Source organism: Drosophila mojavensis, unplaced genomic scaffold (assembly GCF_018153725.1).
Source record: "Drosophila mojavensis isolate 15081-1352.22 unplaced genomic scaffold, ASM1815372v1 contig_72, whole genome shotgun sequence".
NCBI lineage: Eukaryota > Metazoa > Arthropoda > Insecta > Diptera > Drosophilidae > Drosophila > Drosophila mojavensis.
Genome location: NW_025318897.1, coordinates 1,438,522 through 1,459,626, shown reverse-complemented (window position 1 = coordinate 1,459,626; position 21,105 = coordinate 1,438,522). Strand labels below are relative to the sequence as shown.

The following is a 21,105-nucleotide window of genomic DNA, read 5'->3' as shown; positions in this document are numbered from 1 at the left end:
TCGATACTACGAAATATAGATTTTTTTGCAGCACATGTCGGAGATCTCCTGAAACCTGCAAAGAACTGATGTTTATGTATATCATTCAAGATTCTTTTACACACGCATACAAAACAAGAAAGCACGTTGCAGTCGGACGATACCGATTGCAGAATACTCATTCACAGCCCAAACGCTGTCAGCCCGAGTATATGTACATATAGTGCAATTTTAAAGTCTCTAGTGCGCAACGAAAAGCAAGGCCTGATCCCATTAAAATTAAGAAATCATTGATAGCTATTCCCTCTTATACATGTCTAGTATATCATTGCAGCTAGGATCTTCAAATCACATATCCAATTTATACAATTTCGATTTTTGTTAAATTTTGGTTACCGGCTCCAAGTAAGTAGTAGATCAGCGCGATTTTCTTATACATGTGCACACACTCATCGTGTATTTTATGCGTACAGACGAGGGTGACCATCCGTCTTGGAATTCCGGGACATGTCTCGCTTATGGTGGTAATGTCCCGGTATCCCGACCTGACACGAAATTGTTCCGGTTTTCTAGCGTTTCGATAAAAAAAAAAATATACATTTTGACAAAATGCAAACTTGAAGATGTTTGTGTCGCGACAAGTCAAGAAAATTGTTTTGAAAAACAACGCAGATAAGGTAGTACAATTTTTTGCAACAAACGTACAATCGTGTTGTTACTCGGAAGTATTAAAAATAGCTCAAATTCTGCATGCGATTTGCATGCAAATTCCGAAAGGGGTTTTTTCTTACTAAATACACAGTGGTCAGACGAAAGAATGAAGTTACTGGTGGAGGATGTTAAAAACATCCATATAGTTCGATTTAATTTTGTGGACATAAAAACATTAAATATTGATGAAAGAAATGTTATGTACATATGTTGGGAAAAATAGGCAGTGTGGAGAAGTATAAGTTAGGCAATCATGAATATAATAACAATTAAATATAAGGATGTATTCATATATATGGATGTTCGTCTTATGGAATTAGTCCCAAGGTAATGTAATTATGCTAAATATGAAGAAATTAAAAGTTGAATGTATGTGTGAATCTGTGTGACAAATGATTTATTTCATATTTATTTTAGTTGTTGACAGTCCCGGAATGGGCTCCTGCCCAGATGGTCACCCTGGTACAGACAAAAGCGCGCCTTTGAGCATATTCTAAGAATTTCGATTGATTTCTGGATTTTCTAGCCTATACTGTAGTTTTGTCCGATGACGCTCTAGCACTGATGACGCTCTAGCAACTAGCTGATCAAACAAAGTAGTGGCGTGGATTGTAAAGGCAATGCAAATCGTGCTAGCGTAGCGATGGTTTTAATCCTTTCCGATTTTATGTGTTTTTATACCCTGAGCCCATTGAAAATGGGAAATCAGTGGTTTTGTTGAAATGTATGTAACATGCAGAAGGAGGCGTGGCAGACCCCACAAAGTATATATATTCTTGATCAGGGCGAAGATCTGAGTCAATTTGGCCCTGTCTCTGAACGCGTCGATTTCAGAAGATATAAGAGCTAGAGACTTCAAATTATTTTTTAAATGTCCGTATATACAGAGCGGATATCAAGTTTATCACAAACAAGTAAGAAAGCTCTAGTCGAGACTGCTCGACTACGAGATCCCCTGAACCCTTGGAGCAAGAGATGTTTCAATAATTTTTCGTGACTTTCAGCTTACACAAGAAACACGCATACACACATACACACACGCACGTACGCACACACAGGCATACATACACACACACGCATACAGACACACATACACACACACGCATACATACACAAACGCATACACACACACACACATACACACATAAACATTTACACACATACACACACAAGCATAAACACGCATGGGCGGCAGTGTGCCCTTACTATGAGAACTTAATTGTTTAATAACTTTTTTTATGGATGTACGATCTTCATAAAACAAAAATTATGATTATAATATGCATGTAATTGCCAAAGCACAAGTCTCTAGTATTTGAAATACGCTTTTTACAAAAGTGATGGTGAGGGGGTGAATTTAGAGGTGGGGGGTAAATTCTAACAAAAACCGAAATTGTATAAATTGCATATAAGCATACATTAAAAATTTGGAGACTCTAGCAATAAAGGTGTAGAAAATATAATTTTATAACTGGGTTTCGATAAGGTTTTTTATCGATAAAAAAAGATCGAGATGAGTTATCGATTTTTAATGATAAACTTGATATCCGCGCTGTAATTACGGACATTAAAAAAAAATTTGAAGTCTCTAGCTCTTATATCTTCTGAAATCGACGCGTTCATACATACGGACAGACGGACAGGGCCAAATCAACTCAGCTCGTCACCCTGATCAAGAATATATATACTTTGTGGGGTCTGCCACGCCTCCTTCTCCCTGTTACATACATTTCAACAAAACCATTATACCCTGATTTCCCATTGAAAATGGGTTCAGGGTATAAAAATCGATAACTCATCCCCCTATTTTTTTTATCGATAAAAGCCCTTATCGAAAGATAGTTATTTAATTATATCTCTTATATCTTTAAAACTAGACTCTCCAAATTTTTCATGCACTTTATACAATTTCGGTTTTTCTTAAAATTTACCCCCCACCCCTATATTCACCCTCTCACCATCACACTTGTAGAAGGCGTATTTCAAATATTAGAGACTTGTGCCTTGGCAAATACATGCATCTATGTTATATTTATAATCTGAAAGTTTCATGAAGATAGTCCATCCACAAGCCAACACTGCAGCCAATGCGTATTTATGCGTGCGTGCGTATGTCTGTGTGTGTGCGTGTATGTGTGCATATGCGAATAATTATTGAAATATCAGTTGCTCGAAGGGTTCAGGGGATCTCGTAGTCCAGCACTCTCGACTAGAGCTGTCTTACTTGTTCATACATACACTGATGACCTGATGACGCACATCAGGTTAGCGCCGCCCTTTACACTCAACCTCAAAGCTAATATAAAAGCTAAACCATTAGAGCTTCATCTTAAAATTGTTTTTTTTATTGTACTACATCTTTTTCTCTTAAAAATAAAAAAACAATGGCTACTGTAACAATAGGGAATAATTATACTTATTCACGAAAGTGAAATGAGTATAATGGATTTGTGCAATGTCCGTCTTGCTGTCCGTCCGTCTGTCCGTATGAGACTTGAAATTTGGAACCCATATTCGTGTATATCTCCGATTTATAAAGTGTTAAAATTTTCCCGATCCGCCCACTAGGGGCATGGCAAATCGGACAATGCATTTTCCGATATACCAAAACTCATATTAGTTGAAGAGCTAGAAATTTGGTATGTAGGTCCGCGTCGACCACCCAAGATCACGAGCTATGGCGGATATATCTCTGCCCATTGGGGGCGTGGCAAATCGGATAAAACTGTATCTCCTAAAGTTTTAAATCTAGAATGCTGAAATTTTGCACGTGAGCCGATGCTTCGATTCCATAAAGATGGGTGAAAATATAATATATCTACGCCTACTAGGGACGTGGCAAATCGGACCCGAAGATATAGTGATTTTTCGAATTAAGCTTTATTTTGGATACTATTGATGCTATAGAAATTTTGTATATATACGCGGGTTGACCATCCAAGTCCAACGAGCTATGGTAGATTTATGTCCGCCCATAGGGGGCGTGGCAAACCGCAAAAGTTTATATCTCCTACAGTTTAAGAGCTAGAAGGCTAAAATTTAGATAGTTTAGTTACTGGTAGCCTCCTCTATCGGTGCCCCAAAATATAATTTTTACGCCTCGGGCGTAACAAAATAATATATAATATCAAAAAAATATCGAAAAATACCCTGTAATTTTCACATTTTTTGGGCGTAAGAATTCAAATTTTCATTTAGGTTACCGTTTGCTCGCTCTCTAGGGGCGTGGCAATCGGCATTTATAGTGCAAATATTGCGACATTTATATGCGTCAGCCATCTATTCATGTATTTGTACATATAAATAAGCTTAATAGAAGAAAGGAAAGAAACATTTTTATGAAATTTAAAAAATATAAATGAAGCTAAAATAACAAAAATTTGCAATTTACAAAAAATAGTTTTCCGCGGGATGCGAACTCGCCGAATAGCAAGTTCATGTCAAAATAACTAAAATAAAGATCGCCGGCGCTGTATGTATGAAAAAATAAAAAAAAATAACATCGAAGAAGTTTCGAACCTCCCCTATTGCGTCGCCTTTAGTACACGCGATACTGCTTTGCTTGATCAGCCAGTTGCTAAAAAAGAATAACTTAATAACAGAGCGTCATCTGGAAAAACTACAGTAACGGCTAGAAAATCCAGAAATCAATCGAAATTCTAAGAATGTGAGAAAAGGCGCTCTTCTGTCTGTACGCATAGAATAGACGATGAGTGTGTGCACATGTATAGGAAAATAGCGCTGATCAGCTGCGAGCTTAAAGACGGTATCCAATATATGGATATAAATATATAACAAAAACAAGTAAGAAAGTTCTAGTCGAGACTGCTCGACCACGAGAACCCCTGAACACTTGGAGCAATAGCGATTTCAATCATTTTTCGCGTCTTTCTACTTACACAAGAAACACACGCACACACACACACACACACACGCACGCACACATAGGCATACATACACACACACACACATACACACACACACACACATACACACACACACATACACACACAAGCACCCACGCATAAACACAGTGTTGGCTTACTATGAGAACTTAATTGTTTAATAACTTTTTTTGTGGACATACGATCTTGATGAATTATGATTATATTCAGATTATGATTATAACATGAATATGCATGTATTTGCCAAAGCACAAGTCTCTAGTATTTGAAATACGCTCTTTACAAAATTGATGGTGAGAGGGTGGATATAGGGGTGGGGAGTAAATTTTATCAAAAACCGAAATTGTATAAATTGCATATAAGCATACATAAAAAATTTGGAGACTAGCAATAAAGGTGTAGGATATAATTTCATAACTGGTTTTCGATAAAGTTTTTTATCGATAAAAAAAAGAACGGGATGAGTTATCGATTTTATACCCTGAACCCATTGAAAATAGGAAATCAGGGTATATTGGTTTTGTTAAAAGTATGTAACAGTCAGAAGGAGGCGTGGCACACAAAGTATATATATTCTTGATCAGGGCGACCGCCTTTTGGCGGTCCTCTTCTTCAGAGAAGCCCACAAATTCTCAATGAGGCTTAAGTCCGGGCCTTTAGCTTGCGTATCCAACACATTTTTATACCCTGAACCCATTGAAAATGGGAAATCAGGGTATAATGGTTTTGTGAAAAGTATGTAACACGCAGAAGGAATCATCGCAGACCCCATAAAGTATATATATTATTGATCAGGACGACGAGCTGAGTCGATATAGCCCTGTCCGTCTGTCCGTCCGTCCGTCGGTCCGTCTGTCCGTCCGTCCGTTGGTCCGTCTGTCCGTCCGTCCGTCCTTCCGTCCGTATGAGCAAAAGGATCTCAGAAGATATGAGCTAGAGAGCTGAAATTTGGCATGCATACTCGTGTATACCATAGGCAGCACAATCTTATTTTATTTTTTCGATAACTCATCCGATAACTTTTTTATCGAGAATAATCGAAAAATCGACATTGTTTTTTCAGCCTAATTTGAACACTTTTAGACCTGGAGACTTCAAATTGGCGTTGTATATAAAGTTAATGGATACAAAGATTTTGTAATTTATAGATTTTTGATACCACGCCCCCTTCGCCCCCAATTTGTAAAAAACGTATTTCATGTACTAGAGACTTTTGCTTTGGAATGTACACACATTTTAACCATATAAACACACTCTGAAAGTTTTCTTACTACAAGAGAAATTATTCAAATAATAAATTCTCATAATATTGCCCACACTGCAGCGCAGCCCAAGCGCAGTCGCTGCTTGCTGCGCAGTCAGCAGAGCGCATGATATACGTGCGTGTGGATGCGTGTGTATGCACGTGTGCATAAAAGAAGTGCAGAATGAATAGAATATCATTGAACATTATGATTATGTTCTGAAAGTTTCATTAAGATTGTACGCCTAAAAATTAAATTATTCAACAAATAAATTCTTACAATGTTGCCCACACTGCAGCGCAGCCCAAGCGCAGTCGCTGCTTACTACGCAGTTAGCAGATCGTGTTCTAATACGTTCGTGTGTATGTATGTGTGCCGAAAAGAAGTGCAGAGTGATTAGAATATCAGATTAGAGGGTTCAGAGTATCTCCTAGTCGAGCAGTCTCGACTACAGTCTCCTTACTTGTTATACCCTGAACCCATTGAAAATGGGAAATCAGGGTATAATGGTTTTGTGAAAAGTATGTAACAGGCAGAAGGAATCATCGCAGACCCCATAAAGTATATATATTCTTGATCAGGACGACGAGCTGAGTCGATATAGCACTGTCCGTCTGTCCGTCCGTCCGTCCGTCCGTCCCTCCGTCCGTCCGTCCGTCCGTCCGTCCGTATGAGCAAAAGGATCTCAGAAATTATAAGAGCTAGAGAGCTGAAATTTGGCATGCATACTCGTGTATATCATAGGCAGTACGAGTTTGCTTTATTTTTTCGATAACTCATCCGATAACTTTTTTATCGAGAATAATCGAAAAATCGACATTGTTTTTTCAGCCTAATTTGAACACTTTTCAACCAGGAGACTTCAAATTTTCGTTGTATATAGAGTTAATAGACACAAAGATTTTGTAATTTACAGATTTTGGATACCACGCCCTCTTCGCCCCCAATTTGTAAAAAACGCATTTCAAGTACTAGAGACTTGTGCTTTGGAATGTACACACATTTTAACTATATGAACACATTCTGAAAGTTTCATAAAGATACTTTTACTACAAGAGAAATTATTCAACAAATAAATTCCCATAATATTGCCCACATTGCAGCGCAGCCCAAGCGCAGCCGCTGCTTACTGCGCAGTTAGCAGAGCGCGTGCTTATAAGTGCATGTGTATGTATGTGTGCATAGAAGAAGTGCAGAATGATTAGAATATCAGCTTGGAGGGTTCAGGGTATCTCCCAGTCGAGCAGTCTCGACTGGAGCCTTCTTACTTGTTATACCCTGAACCCATTTTCAATGGGAAATCAGGGTATAATGGTTTTGTTGAAATGTATGTAACAGGGAGAAGGAGGCGTGGCAGACCCCACAAAGTATATATATTCTTGATCAGGGTGACGAGCTGAGTTGATTTGGCCCTGTCCGTCTGTCTGTCCGTCTGTCCGTCTGTCCGTATGTATGAACGCGTCGATTTCAGAAGATATAAGAGCTAGAGACTTCAAATTTTTTTTTAAATGTCCGTAATTACAGCGCGCATATCAAGTTTATCATTAAAAATCGATAACTCATCTCGATCTTTTTTTATCGATAAAAAACTTTATCGAAACCCAGTTATAAAATTATATCTTCTACACCTTTATTGCTAGAGTCTCCAAATTTTTAATGTATGCTTATATGCAATTTATACAATTTCGATTTTTGTTAAAATTTACCCCCCCACCTCTAAATTCACCCCCTCACCCTCACTTTTGTAATAAGCGTATTTCAAATACTAGAGACTTGTGCTTTGGCAATTACATGCATATTTATGTTATAATTATAATCTGAAAGTGTCATGAAGATCGTACGTCCATAAAAAAAGTTATTAAACAATTAAGTTCTCATAGTAAGCGCACACTGCAGCCCATGCGTGTTTATGCGTGGTTGCTTGTGTGTGTATGTGTTTGTGTATGTGTGTGTGTGTGTGTGTGTGTGTATGCGTTTGTGTATTTATGCGTGTGTGTGTGTATGTGTGTCTGTATGCGTGTGTATGCCTGTGTGTGCGTACGTGCGTGTGTGTGTGTGTGTGTGAGCGTGTTTCTTGTGTAAACTGAAAGTCGCGAAAAATTATTGAAATATCTATTGCTCCAAGGGTTCAGGGGATCTCGTAGTCGAGCAGTCTCGACTAGAGCTTTCTTACTTGTTTTTGATGTGGGTTTTTGATCGATAACAAAAAATGGGAAGTGTTATCAATTATTAAATAAGCTGGATCTAAGCGGGCATCACTTGGACCAAACTGTTCAATAACAAAACAATTATGCCCTGATTTTCAGTGGGATCAAGATATATAAATAATAACATTGTTTTTAAATACTTAAATTAAAAGTAAAGTCTTGTTCATTTTGCTTATTGCAGATCAGAGGCTAAAGAGTAAAAGTGGATCTGGACGTTGCTGTTCTAATACTTGCAATATATTGTAAATACCTTTGAGTTTAATGTACATAACAAATTACAACAATATTTCGTAGTCAGTAATAATAATATTTTTACTTATTTTATAAATTATTTATGCATCCAAGTAAAATAAAAATATAAATAAGGTTGCATACAAAACCGTGTAAAATATGTAATTGTAATAAAGCTATCTTTAAGAGCCTTTATATGTATTTATGTCAGAATATGCATAAATATATCACATATGTTTCAGCTCTTCACTATAATCACTAACCACAGAACACATAGACCGGACAAGTAGTGTAAAGCGTTTTGCACATTTTTTTTCGAGCATTAGTTCCCAGACCACTTCGTATTTGCTCGGCTCCTCACTTTTAGGCTCGGGCTACGAAAATATGGGAACACAAAATCATTTCGCTTCATGCGCTCGGCCGAGATGGTCGACTGTTGAACAAAAGATCCCTATATGCTCAATTTTTTCTTGCTCTCTCTCTCTGCTCTCTGCTCGTTCAAATGTGTACATGTATGTATGTATGCATGTGAGCACAAGCAGCAGCTCACGAAAATTGAAATTTCGTCGCAGCAAGAACCCCTGCCTTCCCTTCTGTGTGAAGAGTATTCCGAACTTTTCAACACGTTTGCCAAGCTCCTACAAAATATTTGAGTTTTCGTTATTATTTGTGGGAAGGGTATGAAAGCGTTGGTGCTCATAATGAAAATGCTTTCGCGACGAGCACATATACTGGCCAAATGGACCCATTTTAAAGGGTGAATCTGTTAGATGTCAAAAATCATGCAATTAAAAAATACCTATAAAAGTAATGAGAAGTGCACTTGTTACTTTAGTTAGTCAGCAACTTAAATGTAAGCGCGCCTCTTCAATTAAAACCCAAAATTGTTCACACCATTCTAAGTTTAAGAAGGCACTCGCCAATGTTCACGTCCCATGCCTACACACATGTACATACACACACGCACATGTAAAGGCACACACGCATACAAATGCTTCTACAAATGATATCCCATTATTTGTCTGCATCGTCCCCTGCGTACACACAATCGAACAATGTATATGTGAGCACTCCATAAGATCGACCAAATGCAAATGCTGGGCTTTAAAATTGCGGCAGGCAACAAGAGCTTCGCACACACGAATACAAATGCTCATAGTATATGTAGCAAGGGAGATTGTGTGCGTGCACGCTCGTCGCGAAAGCATTTTTATTATGAGCACCAACGCTTTCATACCCTTCCCACAAATAATAACGAAAGCGCCAACATTTCGCATGAGCATGGCAAACGATTTGAAGAGTTAGGTACAATCGACTCTTGTTATTTCAAACCTACATTATTTCGAACCACTTATTAATTCAAAGTTATCACGAGTCCCCTACAAAATCTCTTTATATTTCGAATTAAGTCCATACATTTTTATGCACTCAGTAACTCGAACTAATAAATCATTGCTAAGACGCAGTAATTCGTACTCATATGGTTAAACACTCGACAATTCGAATTTGTGAAGTTTCTTGGTGTGTTAGTAAGAACTTTGAATTTGAATTTTGGGACTCCCCTGAAACTAACTTTACTGTGCGTGGTTGCGTGTTACGCATAAAACATAGGCATATTTTGATGCTCGCTTCCGTACGAATCGCTTCGTTAGTATACATATTAAAATTTTGTATGAAATGAGTTCTAAAAAGTATAAAAATTTTCGATTGCTGAAAAGAAGAAACTAATTGGAAAAGTAGAAGGAGGTGAGAAGAAAAGCGAAGTTGCAAAAGACTATGCTCAAGTGGATATTTCAGGATCCCTAACCGATGAGGAAATTTTATCTGCGACAGATACGAATGAAAAGAGCATCGATGAAGATGAAGACGATACATAAGAACCTTTGGCAGCGGTGTCAGTTAAGAACATATGTACATTACGTTAAATACATTAAATAAAAACCCTTGATAATTCGAAGTTTTATTTATTTTCTCTTAAAATTTCGAACCATTTAATATTTCAAACATTCGATAATTCGAAATATTTTAAGTCCCTTGAATTTCGAAATAACGAGAGTCGACTGTATACTCTTCACACAGAAGGGAAGAAACGGGAGTCTAACGCAACGAAATTTCAATTTTCGTGAGCTGCTGCTTGTGCTCACATGCATACATACATATACACATTTGAGAGAGCAGAGAGCAGAGAGCAGAGAGAGCGAGAGAGCAAGAAAAAATTGAGCATATAGGCGTCTTTTGTTCAACATTTGACCGTCTCGGTCGAGCGCATGAAGCGAAATGATTGTGCTTTCGTATAATTTCGTAGTCCGAACCTAAAAGTGAGGAAAAAAAGTGTGCAAAACGCTTTACATTACTTGTCCGGTCTATGTGGTCTGTGGTTAGTTCTATAGTATAACAAAGTTGTACTACTTAGCATAATCGGCGCACTATTAGTATGTGCGTGTGAATCCAGTTATCCAATCGAGTATTTTCTAGGATTTTTGGCTGGACAGATATATTTGTATTGTTTCCACTTTGCAAGTGTCTCAAGTAGAATAATTGTACATCGAAGACAGTTATTCTTCAAGTCCATTTGCATACATATCGAAATAACGCTTTATACGCTGTAGAAAATAATATTCCTGAATTCAACATCTGAATTGGTTTTACCGTGCTACACACGAAGTCATATAGCCATGGCTTATGATACTGGAACAACAAAATACAAGTTTATTCATGCCGGTACACCGGTGTATCCTTCGAAAGAAAATTGGTGCTGCTGCCCAGATTCAGCGCCGAAAATATTATTTTGGAACGGAATGTTCATTGCTCGAAAGATAATTCATTCAATAAGTAATTAGAAAAGAATTAGTAAAATTTAATGGCCTTGTCTCATGCAATGTTACCAATGAATATATTTACCGTTTGTATAATCGTTACATATTCCTATCATTTTGGTATAAGAGCTTTTTCGGCAACGCTGGCTCCAATCATTTACAAAGGCACAAATAAAAGCTAATACGATTTAATTTAGCTTATTATTTATTAATTTAATGCCGAGTCTGTGGTAGCTGATTAGGCAAAGTTATTTCGATGCATTTTGGAATGCCACGCGTACTAATGAAACGCTTGAGGGCACACAAGACAGATCCTTTGCGAGCTCCAGCCATGTAGCCTTAGTTGTGAAGCAAACGAACACACAGATGTAGCATTTTAATGATGTTTTATTTCTTCCATCGGGCTTGTAATAAAAAGGCCGACAATAGTCTACTCCAGTGATTGCAAATGCCGGTGAGCACTGTGCACGCTCCTTAGGCAAGTCCACCATTATATGTTCAACTAGGCGAGGTCGGGATCTGCAGCAAATTATACAATTTCGCAACGCTTGGGCAACAGTATTAATGCCGCCTATGGGTTAAAATTGCAGTCGAATTGCTCCAAGCAAAGCCTGCGGTCCTGTATGCTGATATTTTTGATGAAGATGGGAGATTATAGCGAAGGTTAAGGGATGGTTTTTGGGTAAAATAATTGGGTGGCGCGCATCAAAGCCTAGAGTAGAATGTCCTAAACGACCACCAATTCTTAGTAGACCAAAATCATCCATAACGGAGATAGCGAAAGAATGGCGCTTGACAAGTGTAGAGATCGTCCGATGATAACTCAGGTGATTTTATTTTCCGGGTGAACTTATGAACATAACCAAATTATTCCGAATGAATTTATGTACTTGAATGACAACGAGATATCTACAAGTTCTGCCGACTCTTTGACGCATTTCGGGAAGACATGCTTCAGACAAGCAGTGCCAAGACAAGAAAGAAGGTCCATGCATCCATAATTTTTAGTGCAAGAGCTCCAACGCTGATGCTTCTTTGGATAACATATCCCCAGGATTCATTTCAGTTGGCACGTAATGCCATTACATGCTGATCGTGAACTGCTGTATGGCACAAATCTTGTTATCGACAAACACTTTGAATTTGGATGGCTCTTCTTTTAGCCAAAACAAAACCACCGCTGAATCTGACCAACAATGCATCTCACATTCGAACAAGTTCAATTTCTTTATTTCGCTTATCAAGTTCGCATGAAGAAATGCAGTGCATAACTCAAGCTTAGGCACAGTGAGGGTCTTTAGTGGGGCGACTCTAGCCTTGGAACAGAGTAGCTGCACTTTCACAGCATTCTTCTTCGATGACCGAACATAAACACAAGAGCCATAGGCCTGCAGGCTAGCATCGCAGAGGGTATGCAAATTCGACTTTTGCTTTAAGTTGGAGTACATAACGAGAAAATGTTGCACTACTCACTTGATGAAAGTCCTTACAAAATTCGCTCCAATCGTTTCCAAAAATTGTGGTAGGCTCTCATCCCATTGCAGCATGTCTCTCCACATGCGTTGCAGAATGATTTTGGCCCTAGTTAATATTGGTCCAATCAAGCATCGCGCAATGGTTGATAGAACTGATCATTATGTGTGTTTGCCAATACTAATTTTCGAAAGTGAATACAAAGCTATCCTTTCGAGGCTCCCAGATAAGTCCGAGAGTTCCATAAGTGACTATATTCAATTAGAAGGCCTGAATATCGTCGTTTGATGAGTTTTGCCATAAGATGCACTGAAGCTTGGAATCAGGCTCTGAAACCTTCACACACGTATAGATTTTACTAATGTAATCTGTAAGTGCAATGGCAAATATGCGAAAACGAACGACTGTGTGAAACAATGTCGCTTGAATAGTCGGTTCTGACATAAGAACATCATTTAATGAAAGCCCAGATGTGGTAACAGCTGAGCCGTCGAATACAACTCTCAGCTTTGTTGTCGAACTCTCTTCTTGGTATACACAATGATGAGGCAAGAAGTATTTGCATTTGGAGATCTCTGCGCTGGGCACCAGTGACATGCAGTTTAGAGTAATATATTCTTAAATAAATGCAGAGTATTTCTCCTTCAGAACATGTTTTCGAGCACACTTACGCTCCAAATTAAGGAGCCATCGTTTGGCCTGCAAATAAGAGTCGCCCAAAGATTCGACGCCTTGCTTTTTTGGCAAGCAGACTAAATATTCCTCTGATGAAAATCGACGATGAGTTGCGATGAAATGCATTGGTGACAATGGAGCTCCTCTGTTGTTACCTTCCCAAAACTGACGAACCAAATCATCAAGCCGATTTGATTGGTATCATCTGAAGCTCTTTGAGTTGCGATGAACAACGAGCTTTGGGGGCCGATTGCCCGTCACCTGATATGATCCAACCGAGCGATAAGCGATGCGATAATATGGAGCGACAATAAGCGAGAAAGCTCTACATGCAGATTTACATGTAATCGCTTAAAACATGTCAGAGTGCAAGCGAAGCGAGAAGAGCGCCAAAGGGACAAGTAAAGCGAGTTGCGAGAAATCATTTCTGAAATGCTTTCTCGCTTTATCGCGTAATAAAGCTTTTCTTATACGTTTGTTTCCATTGCGTGCTGAGCTCAAATAACCATTGGTTAGTAGGTGAAACATATTCTTTTTGGCAATTCAAGCAAGATTTCTCTCTTTCACTCTGACATGCCATCGCTTTGCAAATCGCTACGATAATTCTCGCTTATGGCATCGCTTTGCTTATCGCGGCCACTTTGACATCAGCCTAAGAGTAGACGACACGGAACGAATGTTCCAGCTCGGTTCTTAACAAGGATTATAGCAGTGGCTAGAAGCACAACATCAGACGAATGAGGCGATATATGAGCTTGAGGCAAAGAATGTGATATTGCAACCATGGCAGAGGGATGTATAGCATTTGTTTGTTGGACAGTGTTGGATGTAGCTACTGAAGACTGATTGTAATGCAATAAGATATGGTGCTTCGATTGACAAGTGCGGCAGGTACTAGATTTGCAATCTTACAACTGATGTGCCTGTCTTAGGCAATTTAGGCACAGAGCGAGTCTCTCGACCTCCCTATGTCGTGCAATGGGAGGCAATTGCTCAAAGCGCTTACATTGAAATATCATGTGGCTCGTGTCTTTGTAAAATACACAACGACAGGGAGTCTTGGAAGCAACAAATGATTTTCTTAAATGCGTACTCACGATCTTCCAGGATCTGACCATCCTGCCAAACGTGATCCACATCTTCAAGCATTCGACACCGCTCTTGCAAGAACGTTGACAACTTGGCCCACGATGGTAACTCATTAGCCGATGAGCATTCCTCCCATTTGGCCTGAGTGTACTTATCCAATTTCTGCAACACTGTTTACACGATGATACAATCAGCAACTTCTTCCCGCGATGCAAGAGAATCCATAGCACGAATTTGAGATGTGACTTTATCCGCCAGCTGCCTCAGCCTGCCCACAGATGCATCTGCCTTCTCAAGCCCAAATATCGCTCTGATGCGTGCCTGTAAAATAAAACTTTTATTATCAAATCGACGTTGAAGAATATCCAGAACGACGATATGTTAGCCTTCTTTATTTCTAATGAGCTGATGGTGTCTAACGCAGCACCACTTTAGCAGGATCGAAGATGTTGGAACTTCTCAATAGGGCTGAGATTAGAGTCAGCATCTATTATCGATTTGAACATAGAGAAATGTTTTCCCACTCAGTATATGTTCCACTAAATTTTGGCAATTCCAGCTGCGGCAAACGGGACCGATTTGCCATAACGAGCGCGGGATACGTATTTGTAATACTTGTATTAAGCGTCGAAGAAAGTTGTTGATTTGACCGACCTTCCAGTTCGCGCTGAAGCAAGGCCTTAAATTTCAGTAGAATTGCTTCAAATTTAGCAGATAAATCACTAGATATGGACTCGAAATCCGATCCCTCTAAGCTAGTGAGAACCGCATCGAAATTTGAATCTACATACATAGATTGGTGACAGAGTCCAAGAGCACACGTAACTCACACAAAACCATATGACTTAATGTATCCACGTCCAATTCGGCATATCGATTTTCAAGTCTATCGAAAAGCGCTTTCGTTTTAAGCTTTAAATAAGTGACCTGAGATGCAGGCACTTGATTAGCACTCGATTCTAAGTTATTCATTTTATTTATTTTAGTCACAAATTTAGTCAATTATGTTCACTTTTGAAAAAGTACTTAGCAATTACAAAGTTAAGGTACAAACCAATAGTCCCACTTATGCACATATAATTTAGCTGCACATTTTATATGCAAGCCCACTGTACGTATGTATGTTTGTAAGTGTGTGCTCGACACAGCTATTTTCGGAATAGCTGTGGAGACGCTGCACAAAAAGCGCCAAAAACGATGATCAACGGGCGAAAGGGAAAAATTATAAAGATAATCACAATGCAAAGCGACTGCATGCAAATTATCTGAGCTTTGATTTATGTATGTGTGTGTCTTCTACGATTGACACAGTTTTTTTTGGGCTTGCGCGCTTTCTATGCAGATGCTACTGAGAAGGCGCCAACCGCGACGAACGAAGCAACAATTAAAAAGGATGTAAAAAACTCAAGATAATGCACGCAAAATTGCGTACACTGCTATATGCAGTTCGAACGAGATGTTAATGTTTCACAAAGTTGTGTCACAATGAAATTGTTAATTTGAATGCACTATCTTGCACAAATGCGAAAGCACAGTCATTCCGCTTCATGCGCTCAACCGAGATGGTCAAATGTTGAATAAAAGAAGCCACTATTCTCAATTTTTTCTTGCTCTCTCTCTCTCTGCTCTCTGCTCTCTCAAATATGTATACGTATGTATGCATGTGAGCACAAGCAGCAGCTAACGAAAATTGAAATTTCGTCGCGTAAGACCTCCGTTTCTTCCCTTACGTGTGAAGAGTATTCCGAACTCTTCAAACCGTTTACCAAGCTCGTACAAAATATTTGCGTTTTCGTTATTATTTGTGGGAATACTGCTTTCATTTCATAATATTTTTTACGATAATATACCTCATTTTGCTAACTTTTTAAAAAATTTGAACAAAAAGAAGACCTACCAGTGCTTAAATCTTGCCACAATCGATTTTTTAAACTATTGTCAAAGCTCAGAAAATTCTCCAAATTTTCTTCCCCGTCACTTTGAGTTTGAATGTTGCTCATCCACTACTTTATTTAAGCATTTCTTTTGATAGCTTTAAGGAGTAATATCTTCCTCCTGTATGTCTAATAAATAAATGTCATCCCTTACGCCAGCATTATTATTTGAAATCAAATTTGAATTGCCCAAATGTAAATTTGGAACTGCATTGTCTCTGAAATAACGTTTGCCAATATATTTTCGTTCAAAATGCCTGTTGCATATTCTAGCCCTTTTCCGGTCGAAATTATTAGGTAAATTGCGTGCTATAATCCACTTGTTTAAATAAAATTCTTTAGACGGAAACGCAAATAAGCTAACCGGAAAATTAATGGAACTGTTCCTATAACTCGCGCCACACGTTTCAATAATGCATTTCCCGCCATTTTTCTGTGAATATTTTTTGACACCAACGGTTGATTTTTTTATAAAACTTGTTTCAGCCATAGTTTAAAAAAAAAAAAAACTATATAAATTTTGTCACGATTAACAATAGAAAACACTGAAGTGATAATAAAAGGTCGTTCAACACTCCCCTTTGCAGATTTAATTCGAAATCGCTCGCACAATTAAAAGCCCGTGGCAGGCACACGCCAATGTTCACGTATTATGAACATACACATTTACAATATACCACAGGCAGTTAGAAATTTTTACTAAGAATCGTTTCCCACACTAACACATACATAGTGGCAAATACATATAAAACGTGACTACAACGGACATTTGACGAACGTATTGAGAGAGAATTGAGTTTCGCGACGCACGCAGGCAAAAGCCCATATTATTAATGTGTGTGTGCATCGCGCTCGTTGCGAAAGTGTATTATTTATGTGTACAACAGGCAGCAAGAGCTTCGCACACTGTCATACATTTGGTTATACATGTACTAAGTGTGCAAGTGTGTGTGTGTGCATGCTCATCGCGAAAACATTTTCTTTATGCGCACCAACGCTTTCATACCCTTCCCACAAGTAATAACGAAAACGCAAACATTTTGCACGAGCATGGCAAACGGCTTGAAAAGTTCGGAATACTCTTCACTAAGAAGGGAATGCATGGGTTCTTGCTGCGACGAAATTTCAATTTTCGTGAGCTGCTGCTTGTGCTCACATGCATACATACATATACATACATGTTTGAGAGAGCAGAGAGCAGAGAGAGAGAGAGAGAGAGAGAGAGAGCAAGAAAAAATTGAGCGTAGTGGCTTCATTTTTTCAATATTTGACCATCTCGGTCGAGCGCATAAAGCGAAATGACTGTGCTTTCATATATTTTCGTAGCCCGAACCTAAAGTGAGGAGCCGAAAATATGGTGTCACTGAAAATCGTACAGCTGATTATTGCGCCTAAATTTCGGGGATGCACAGAACTTTTGCAATTGAAAGTTGCTGAAACTGTAACAGAAATTGTTCTCTCTGATTTTCTGATGTTTCACATAGATTTGGAGTAAATTTAATTTAAAATGAAGCAAACTTCCCCTGAGGAGCGGAAACTCGCGATTTTTCATCATAATAATGGAAAAAGCTATGCAGAAGTAGCAGATATACTTAACAGACCTCGAAGCACTATACAGTACATCATTAAAAGGAACAATAAGGATAATGCAGTTTTGAATAAAGTCCCAGCTCAATCAAATAGGAAGCTGGCAGAAACTGATGAAAGGTGGATAATACGCCAAATAAACGACAATCCTTTCAAATCCGGCTCAAAAATAAAGAACGAGCCAAAAATATATTTACAAAAGGACATCAGTGATTCAACAGTTAGACGAGTACTTCGTAGCAACGGTTATCATGGCCGAATTGCTAGCAACAAGCCATACATAAATAAGAGAAACCGGCAGAAGCGCCTACACTTTGGTAAGGAGTACAAATCTAAGTCGAAGAAGTTTTGGTATGACGATATTTTTTCAGATGAGTCGAAATACAACAAGCACACTGTGTGGAGAAAGCCAAATAAAGAGATGGATGTAGCCAATTTGCGTCCAACTGTCAAAAATGGCGGTGGGTCAAGTGGAGTCCAGGGTGACCGCGCCGGACCAAACGAAAAATACCAATTTGGTCTCAAAAATCTATATATATAAAAGAGAGTTGTGTAAAAGTGTATTAGCACTTATAACTCGAGATCTGCTGCACCAATTTTCATGGTTTTTGATTTGTTGGATTTGTCTCCGCCACGAGGCGGATCAGTAGATCTTTAAAATACTGAACAAATTTGACGAATACTTGAAAAACGCGGTTTTTTCCCTAAAGATTCAAATTTCCATTTATACTCAGTAGCCTTGACAACAGTGACAGTTTCGGTCCTGTATAGAAGAAAAATAAACAAATGTAGTCAGTCAGTCTACGGCACAGCCTCGAGCAGACCTGACTATTCAACAAAAAAAAAAAAAAAAAGACTATTCAACAAAAAAAAAAAAAAAAAAAAAAAACTATTAAAAAAAAAAAAAAAAAAAAAAAAAAAAAGACTATTCAAATAAAAGAAAAATAAATAAACAAAAAAAAAAAAATTTTTCCAAATCAAAAAGAAAAATATTTCAAATCAAAAATCTGCAAAAATTCAAAAAAATCAAAAGATTAAAACCTGACTGTTCAAAAAATAAATAAAAAATTCAAAATTCGAAATTAAAAAAAAAAAAAAGTTCATTATTAAAAAGTGTATTTTTGGCTTTTTATATTTTTGGACTTTTAAACTGTTGAGCTATCGAGATTTTTCGAATAGCTTTAAATTATTAAACGATTGAATTTACTTAGTGATTAGTTTATTAGCGATTATTTGAGTTTACAGAGTTTATGTGATAGACGCGAGCAAGCGACTAGGCTGTCGTGCTGTCCGCTACTATGTTTGTAATAGTCAATCTAACACTGCATCTGCTCTAAACAAGAGTTAATTGCATACTAATTACAATGTACGCGAGCCGGCGGATTAAGCTGAGCCGGTGCGTGGGTGAAAGAGACAACGCAAAAGGGAGAGCGTGATCTCCGTTACAAATTCTCTTACATGATAACATATTCTATGAACTGCCGCTCTTAATTACAATGAAGCGATGATTGCTGAGCCCAACATCCTCCCCCCGTTGAAGACTTAGTCTTCAACAGAATCCTTAAGGGGCAGCAAGCACAGCTTATTTGTAGCTCTTCTTATCTCGCCAGCTTCTGTTTTTAGTAGGGCTACCCGTGCAACGCCATCACTTCCAGGGATAAGTTCGATTATTCTGGCTAGTGGCCACTTAAGTGAAGGTAGATTCTCATCCTTCACAAGAACTATGTTGCCAACAGCCAAGCCAGGTTTAGAGGTTCTCCATTTCGCTCGCTGTTGTAACAAGTTGAGATATTCGTCCCGCCAACGAGTCCAGAACACCTGCTGGAGATAGCTTACGCGCTGCCAAGCATCCAAACGATTAAAATTGAGCCCGGTTAGGTTTGGCTCACTGAAAGACGAAGGAGGGCCACCGTTGAGGAAATGCGCAGGAGTCAACACGTCTATGTCTGATGGGTGCTCTGAAATCGAAACTAAAGGGCGTGAATTAACGACAGCAGCGATGTTGCAAACCAGTGTGCGAAGCTCATCGTAAGTTAGGACGGAGGACCCAACACATCGGTAAAAATGATGCTTCGCTGTCTTCACTGCAGCCTCCCACAAGCCACCAAAGTGAGGTGATCGTGGAGGGATGAAATGCCATTCGATTGAGTCTGCCAAACAGAAATCCTTCACAGCCTTCTGGTGGGTGTCTGACAGAAATAGACGCTTCAACTCCTGAAGCTGATTGCGGGCACCAAGAAAGTTTGTGGCGTTATCCGACCAGATTTGACTTGGCTTTCCTCTGGTGCATATGAAACGTTGAAGTGCATGCAAAAATGCCGCGGTAGTTAAATCCTTGACTAACTCCAACCAAATAGCCTTCGTAGCAAAACAAATAAACACACAAACGTAGCATTTCACAGGCGCCTTGTTTCGTGACTCAGGCTTGTAAAAGAAGGGTCCGCAAAAGTCGACTCCAGTCACTCCAAAGACCCGATAGCCGTCGACTCGATCCTTGGGTAGATCTGCCATTATGTGTTCAACGAGTCGAGGCCTTGCACGAAAGCAAATTACGCATCTCTGAATTACACTGGCTACAGTTTTTCTACCTCCAATTGGCCAATATTGGGAACGAACCAACGCTAGCACTGCTCGGGGACCAGCGTGCAAGTTTCGCTGATGGAAATGCATTATGATGGCTCTAGTTACTGGATGAACTTTGGGCAAAATAATTGGATGGCGACTATCGAAATTTAAAGTTGAGTTTTTGAGACGACCATCGACACGTAGCAGCCCAATCTCATCAAGGAACGGTGACAGCGAGGCTAGACTGCTGGATGACGGAACCATTCCTTTATTTCGAAGAGCATTTATGTCGTCTGAGAGATGTGTTCGTTGAATCATTCTTAACAGTATATGAGTGCCGTTCCGGATGTCTGCTAGGGTTATTCCTGGACCATGACTTTTTTTAATAAACTTTGATACGTATGCAAACGTACGCTGCAAGCGGCCGAAAGAATTCACAAACTTGCAGTCCATAGAGACATCATGGACTGCGTCCTTTACAAGAAGCACAGTTCTTCGACGCTCAATTGAAGTTCTTTCTGGAAGTGCTGATACTGGCCACTGAGATCTGGGCTTACAGAGGAAACCTGGACCGTTGAACCAATGTAATGATGCATTTAAATCCGAGGGCAATGCACCCCGAGATAATATATCCGCGGGATTCAGTGTTGTAGGTATATAGTGCCATTCCATTGCTGATGTGAGATCTT

The 21,105-nt window shown here is 38.9% G+C and overlaps 2 protein-coding genes and 1 long non-coding RNA gene across 9 annotated transcripts in view; 2 read left to right on the top strand and 1 right to left on the bottom strand.

The window, feature by feature from the left end:
• LOC122757399 overlaps positions 1–8,468 on the top strand; it is a 34,619-nt gene extending 26,151 nt beyond the window's left edge. Inside the window, exon 2 of the long non-coding RNA XR_006357427.1 lies at positions 8,228–8,468. This is a non-coding gene — a long non-coding RNA (uncharacterized LOC122757399). The remainder of the gene's footprint in view (positions 1–8,227) is intronic.
• Positions 1–21,105, top strand: part of LOC6586963 (probable arginine--tRNA ligase, cytoplasmic) — a 106,031-nt gene that overhangs the window by 55,002 nt on the left and 29,924 nt on the right. The window lies entirely within an intron of this gene.
• Positions 1–21,105, bottom strand: part of LOC116804702 — a 43,600-nt gene that overhangs the window by 5,738 nt on the left and 16,757 nt on the right. The window contains exon 2 of one of the 2 annotated variants that reach the window (XM_044009359.1): positions 14,339–14,651. In XM_044009359.1, the coding sequence (XP_043865294.1) occupies positions 14,339–14,443 (105 nt within the window). In that variant the 5' untranslated portion in view covers positions 14,444–14,651. Of the gene's footprint in view, positions 1–14,338; positions 15,286–21,105 lie in introns of those variants that run through there. The other variant, XM_032733386.2, reaches the window with a different exon arrangement.